The sequence below is a fragment of the Trachymyrmex septentrionalis genome, unplaced genomic scaffold (assembly GCF_001594115.1).
Source record: "Trachymyrmex septentrionalis isolate Tsep2-gDNA-1 unplaced genomic scaffold, Tsep1.0 scaffold32, whole genome shotgun sequence".
NCBI classification, from domain to species: Eukaryota; Metazoa; Arthropoda; class Insecta; order Hymenoptera; family Formicidae; genus Trachymyrmex; species Trachymyrmex septentrionalis.
In genome coordinates this window covers 3,814,540-3,822,001 of record NW_017305485.1, presented here as the reverse complement: position 1 = coordinate 3,822,001, position 7,462 = coordinate 3,814,540, and the positions used below count along the sequence as shown (strand labels likewise).

Genomic DNA, 7,462 nt, shown 5'->3' with positions numbered 1-7,462 from the left:
ACATTAATTTGATTTAATTAATTTTTTTATTAAGTAAATATTTATTTACTGCAAGTTTTAACGACTTTCAAATGGCAGTAGAACAAATTTACCTATTTTTTATATTTTGCCTAAGAATACTTTTGATTTGTACATGATTTCTACAAAATATCACAATTTCAACCAATTCGATAGAAACTTTTTTCATATTATTAGTGCAGAGTATAATTAAATTAAAAGATAGTTCCTACATAAATAAATGTTATTATTTGTATAATAAATGTAATGAAGAAACAATTAATGTTTATTATTACTGATTGTAATAATTTAATTTTATTTCTATTAAAATGAAGATAAAAGTATAATTAATGCGTGTAAGTGTGTAAATATAATTGATGGTCGAAACGTATTGTATAAGACAGTTGAGGGATAGTGCTTTAACTTACAATTAATGATAGAAAAGGTCGAACGTCGTGATCGTTATCAATGATTTATTATCACAAGCACAAATGTAAAGTGGCAAAGTGTCGATATTTTCGAAACGATCGAATCTTTATGAATGTGAAAATGATTTTGCAAAATGTTTTATTTGGTTGTAGAGACGGGTTCGATCTGACGCCAAAAAGTACAACCAAGATCGATCCGAGACCATCAGACCACGTCAGCGACCTCGAGCGCATCATTGAGAATCCAGATAACGTGAGTGTACGTTCATTGAAATTGCCACGATCCGTCAGTTCGCGTTCGAAGAATCAGAGAAGAAGTTATCAGCATCGAGAGGAGTCATTTCGAGAGGAGAACGTTTCAAGTGGTAAAATAAATAAAATGTTATAAATAATTGACGACTACATTAGAATTGGAGTTACTCCAACGAAATATCTAACAATAAGTAGGAGATCTATTTTGAAATAGAATTTCAGAAAATTGATTAATTAAACAAAAGGAATATATATATTGAGGATATTTTTAATTGTAATTGATGCGAACAGACTTCATGGAAAGTCCAAATAGATCTGAAGAAATCAGATTCTGTAAAAATATAGGAAAAGTGGCTGTTTTATCATCACATTTAGATCTCAATATATTTCTTTTTGTTTAAACAATTTTTCCCAATTTATGGAGTTGTCCTGATTATTTCAAGTGCTTTTATTAAACTTAGATTAATAAATTGTTTGCGATTAATGACTTGAATATAACTAAAAAATAAAAAATTTGAAAAAAATAAAATAGAAACCCATCTTTTTCTCTATTTATTAATTATTTTGTTGAATTAATAAAATATTTCTATAATATATTTTTGTAAATACGAATAAAATTTCGAAACAATATGTTATATAATCGTCACACATAGAATATAATTTTTTTTCGTATTAGAGGTAATCTTTAACAGTCATTAAACTACACATAAATTTTTATTTTAAGATTTTTTTAAATCGGAAAATTCTATCGTTGTGACGATAATTTTAAGGTGATAATGCAATCGGTCTGACGAATCTTTCAACCGTAAGTTCCAATAAGAACTCATTGGATTCCTCGGATTCGTTGACCGGCGACGTGACGAAGACAGATGAGAAGAAAAACTCCTCGAGGATGACTGTCCGACAAGAAAGCAACCGGAAAGAGCGTGAGGAAGCGTCGAACAGAGCGAGGGAACACGCGGTGATAGATGTCATCGGATTGCCGGTGGCGAACGACGAGGACTGGCTCGAGTCGGCTAAATCTAATTTGTCGTTAGAGAAGAACAAAGAGAGAAGAGAAGATATTTCAGAAGGAAACTTGGATCAACGGATTCTGAAAAAACAGGACGTCGAATATGTGCTGAAAAAAAGATCACACAAAGACGCATTGGCTAAAAAACACACAAATTCGAAAACTGCGACAAAAGCATCGAAAAGCTCCTTTGAAAACAAAAGCGCGTCTCAAATCCAGAATGTATTGAAAATGAGAAAAATGAGAAAAGAGAACGAAAGTTGCCACTCTTCGGAGAAACATAAAATTGTAAGTATTAGTGTTGGAATACTTTTTTATTGATCTAATATAGCCTCTATCTTTTTAATCAAATCTTTCTCTTTATCTAAATACTTTTTTTTTAATTTATGGTAGATTAAACAACTTTTTTTCCGAAATTGTTTTTCTATTAACATCAGATTATTAATATTTTTATAAGGATATTTATCAGCATCTTTATAGCTTAAAAAAATTATTAAACTGCTTGTCGAGAGATTTAATAAATGATATTAATATTCTGATTTATTTCTGTTCATGATTGCATTTCCAAACCGAAAACGATTTTGGCGCGCAGTTTGCAGATATGTATATAAATTTGCACAGAAATATTTAAGCACCAAGATCTGGTTTAACCGAATATAGGATGCTTCTTGTTTAATTGTCTTTGTTTTAAAATCATATATATATTTTGCGATTAACTTTTACAAGACAAAAAAGTCACTATAGTGTCATATATTTTGAGACAAGAAATATAATACTCGTAAAATGATGAATGATACAAATTTTATTTAAAAAAAAGCTATAACATTTTAAAAATATGCTCTTATTTTCAAATAATAGGCGCTAAAGGTTAAATACTATAGATTCAATTTGGGAATAATAATACATAAATACCTCGTTGAAGGTCCAAGTGTTGAAATCGATATATTTGCAACGCCAAATCGATATATTTGCAATGCCAAAAAATCATTATGTAATGATTACATAATGTATTTTGGCAAGAAAAGCCATTTCGTCATCTCTAATAACGTTTTCAGTCTAATCATAATAGTCATGAACATAACTTTAAGAGAAGAAAGAAAGGAACGAGAATAACGAATTCGAAGTCAGCCGGCAATCGTAATAGCACAGGAAGTCGTAAGGAAGACAAAGCTTTGAGATTTGACGGGAAACAAATGCGCGGACTTCGGAAGCGGATTGTCGAACTACAACTGCAGCAAGAACGAGAAGACCTCCAGAAATATCTACACAAATTGAAGAACTTAAGACTAGAATCGGGTTTTACTCAAAGCTATTTCAAGCCTTTAGAATTTCCGAAGATTGCAGAATTTACGCAGCCCGGTAATTTATAAATTTAAACAAAGAAGTTAATAATTTAATAAAGAGCTCTATTGAATATATTCAAATATATACAAGAAAAAATGGACTATTTGATCCAAGCTATTTGTCATTCACTATTATTATAAACCAAAGTCATAAGATGAAATAATTTCAAATAGTTTCGAACGTTTTAATCTTTAATGTGGTTCTCCTCAGTTAAATTTTATATATATAATCATACACATTGCACATTACAAAAATAATTTTATAATTATTACAATTATACTATGCTTTATAATTATTACAATTTCTTCTTTATATTTATGTCCTTCAATACTAACAATCAGAAAACCCATAAGTTTTTTGTCACTTATATCGTTTAAATATTCATTGGCGCTTAGAATAGACTGTCCTTCATATCTTTTATAATGTCAGTAATTATCCGTCAGATGGAATCAGTAAACAAGAATCATAGTTCCAATACCAATGTATTGTCTATCATTTTATAAAATGTGTCTATGACGTAACTAATATAACTGTAATGCAACTGTAATTATTTTTTTATATTTTTTTCTTCATACAGATCTTTTATAAAATTATGTAATAAATAAATTAAATAATTTAAGAGAGTAAAGAAATCTTTTGTAAATCTATCTTTATAAATATTTCTCGATGTTTATGATATCAATTATTAACGTTCACTTTCTAGTTTGAATAAAAGACTATTTCATTTCTTAGCGATAAATAAATTATTATATTGTCTGTGTGTTTATCTTTAATTAAAGATCTTACATTTACATTTCGCACGTTTTTCCTTTTCGATTTATTTCGCGATTTATGTCATTTTAATGAACGCGCCCGAAGTGGCGAGTCGTGCCGCGGCGAATGCGCCGACAATTGCGACTCTAGCAATGAATAGAAGGAATCCGCATTGTATCGAAACAATGAGAACGTACAGACCGATAGCGATGTAAAGTCGTATGACGAATGCATTAAATTCATTTTGCATTTAAATGAAGGCATTATGCACAAACGCATTCAAATGTATTCAAAATATATTCTTAAATATATTCCGCATATAGATATATTTTCGACTTTATATTCACGCACGTTAAAAATATGGAACGTCTTTTTTCCAGATGTAGACGACTTGGAATCGAAGCCGAACGATCAATTTCGGGAGAGAGTTTTCGCGATTAGGCGTTGGTTGAAGGATCAATACATTTTGTATCACGACTACTGTACTATGGCGCAAGCGATCAATGCTCACTATGTTCCCACAACGTTGGACGATGCCAAAAAGGTAGATGCCTTTCTTTTCGATGTTATTTATCGTTTGTGTCATATTGGGATATTACTAGGCTTTATAGACTTTATTAGTTGCGTAACGCAATAAAGTAAATCGCACAATGGCAAATACAATATTCAAGAATAGAGAATAATTATTGCATACTAAAGAAATTTATATAATCGAAGATCAGATACAGTGAGTGTAAAAATATATTTTTTTATAAAACAGCCTTATTTGCAGAAAATAAACATTAATTAGCAATTTTATGAATATATTTTATCCTAATATAAACAAAAGGATTTCGCATATTCCTTGGATAATAAATTTCTCTGTACAAAGTACTTTTTGTTCGTTTAATAACACAATTTATATAAATAATACAATTTAATATTTTTATTATTATGTACATAATATTTTTATTATTATATTTTTATTTTTATACTTTTTAGGTAAAATAATTTTGAAAAATATACAGTCTATTTTATTCTTTGTCGATAAATTGCCAATTAATGTACTTTTTAAAAATGTTTTTTTTTTTAAATCTCTAGGCAATAATACATGTGATCAAAAACAACTCCGTTTCTAAAATTTTTATTTGTGTGCAAAAGTGCATGTAGGCAATTGATTTATAGGGATTCTAACAGGATCCCCCTAAGTACAATGACGATTCTTTTCTTATATGCCCAATTATATAACAAAAAAAAAACGCGTGTTATTGTGTATTGAAATTTATTAAAGCATTAAGAGTCCTCTACATAGAAGTTGTAGCAGATCATGGAATTTTAAGTCATAAAAAACCAACCAATTACAATCAAATATAAAGAGAATACTCGATTAGAATTGGTCAGTTTCCTACGACTTAGAACTCCACGACCGTCTACGACTTCTATGTAGAGGACCCTTTATTGTGTTACGCGAAGCATCGTAGGAGATTTCATTAAAAATCTCTCCTGAATGGAATAAACTTGGAACGTTTATTACGTCGCCTTGCGTCTACGTCATAAATCATTAACGTGTAAAATAGCCGGTGTAATCAGCGTAATGAAAGTATTGCATCTTCTTTGACGTAATGACGTCTAAAATAGCGAGTGTGTGATGACGTTTATAAAGAAGCTACGTCACGATATTCAGACCTTCTTGCACATCGATTTTGTGTAATACGGTCAAAGGAAGAAGGGTCGGGGGAATTCTTTATAACTAATTCAGGAAGCGCTTAGAACGTGCATGTGTATGCAATAAACCTACAGATAGGTAGACGAGAGAGAGCACGTTACGACGAGGACAATGGGGATGCAATAAGGAACCTAATAAGGAAACGAATGCTTAAACACGCGACTGAATAACCGCGAAATTACCGAGCAAGCTTTTTGCCTGTCACTCGGACAAACTGTTAGACAAAAGTCTTTCAAACAAGATAAACCTTTTTTGCTTGCAGACGATACGCGAGCTGCGGAAAACAACGATTAAAACCAGGTGATATCGATGCACTCATCTAAACCATATTATACGCGATTCGTTGAAACTGTCTACGATCTAGTACTGGATTTGGATGCTTCGAAATAGTGAGTAATTGATATTTATTTATTTTTTATTAAGTTATTAAAATCTTGAATAAAAATATGAAGTTTTTTGATAAAAGAAAGACTGAAGAGTCATATGTGATCCTTCGTTATTTTTTATTTTGCCTTAAAATTAACTTAAAATTTGCTTTAAAATTCTTATATTTTTAAATCCTAAATATTTAAATCTGATTATTTTAGATATTATGATATATATATACTTTTAATATTATGAGTAGAAACAACAATACTAACTAAACTCGTTCGTAATTATTTCGCATAATATAATGGAAATTCGTGTAACTTAAATTATATAATTAACTTTTTCTATATTAGCGCTAATTTTTCCATGTTATATCAATCGCGAAATAAATGTACATATTTAAGGAACGCGTGCCATAACTAATAACGTAATTTTACTTGAAATTGAAAAATTTTTTCCTTTTTTTTTAATTAGTCTTTTTGCGCGTTAGAATCCGTATCAGATAACGATTTTCTTAATGAAATCAAAACCGAGATTTCTCCTTTATGCAATTATATTATACTGGCTGTGCAATATATTCGCGCTTCCGGCGTGTTGTAGGAGGGTATTGTGAAACTTTGTGAAAATTATTCGCACATCGTCCGTTCCTACGCAAATCACAGTATGAAATGAAATTGAGGCGCGAAGAGACAGGGAAAGATTATTAAAAGATAACTCAAACAATCTGTTTAAAGTATGAATAAATTGATTTTAGAACGTCTAAAAACCAATTTTAGGAGGCCTGACTAGGAAATCCAGGAAGATAAAAAATATGTTAACATATTTTAATATATTTTAGTTTATTTTAACTTAAAATAAATTTTAAGATTAAAGTTGATCTACATTGATAGAAATGGATATAAGACAGTAAAAACAAATAATGATGTGTTACGTCAACAGCATTATTTTAACAAAATTAAGTGAAAATCAATCGATGAGATTAAACACAATGAGTGAAAAATGTCATATTCGATCAAGGCGAGGTTTTATACCTAATAATATTTCTTGCAATTTTATGTTTAACAATTTTCTGTTTAAGCAAACTGCGTCGATTATATTTCGGTTTTGAAACACAATAATCCCAAATCGAAACTAGACTAATAATATTACAAAGTAGTAATATCACAAATTGATTACGACATTTTTCACTCATGAGCATTATTTTAATTAAAAATAACCTTATTTATTTTTTTTTTTCAATAACAGTGCAAGGCTAGGCTGTTTCACCTTTCATAAATTTCTTGCCATTCTCTTACTCTGTTACTTTTTTACTCTTCTGTTTATTCAGTGGATAAATTATTATATAGTTTATCCGAAGATGGAACAACCGGCTGTTAATAAAACAAATAAAATTTTATTAAAACAAGATCATGATATTTGTTTCATTAATAAAGTTATTAAATTAATAAAATTTTTTTCAATTAAAATAATACTGTTGATATAACATCATTTTTTTCAATATACGTACATTAGAATAAAACGTACATTATTAAAAAAAAAAAGAAATTTACTTTTGTTACATGTAACGATTAAAGTAAATTTCAAGATATATTAACAATATTT

At 29.3% G+C, this 7,462-nt stretch overlaps 1 protein-coding gene across 7 annotated transcripts in view; it reads left to right on the top strand.

Annotated features, from left to right (window-relative positions):
* Positions 1-7,462, top strand: part of LOC108750040 — a 46,869-nt gene that overhangs the window by 2,994 nt on the left and 36,413 nt on the right. For 5 of the 7 annotated variants that reach the window (XM_018489227.1, XM_018489230.1, XM_018489228.1 and 2 more), the window contains exons 3-7: positions 579-790; positions 1,448-1,977; positions 2,745-3,048; positions 4,167-4,330; positions 5,754-5,880. In XM_018489227.1, coding sequence (XP_018344729.1) covers positions 579-790; positions 1,448-1,977; positions 2,745-3,048; positions 4,167-4,330; positions 5,754-5,795 — 1,252 coding nt within the window. In that variant the 3' untranslated portion in view covers positions 5,796-5,880. Of the gene's footprint in view, positions 1-578; positions 791-1,447; positions 1,978-2,744; positions 3,049-4,166; positions 4,331-5,753; positions 5,881-6,460; positions 6,656-7,462 lie in introns of those variants that run through there. The other 2 variants (XM_018489229.1, XM_018489232.1) reach the window with 2 other exon arrangements.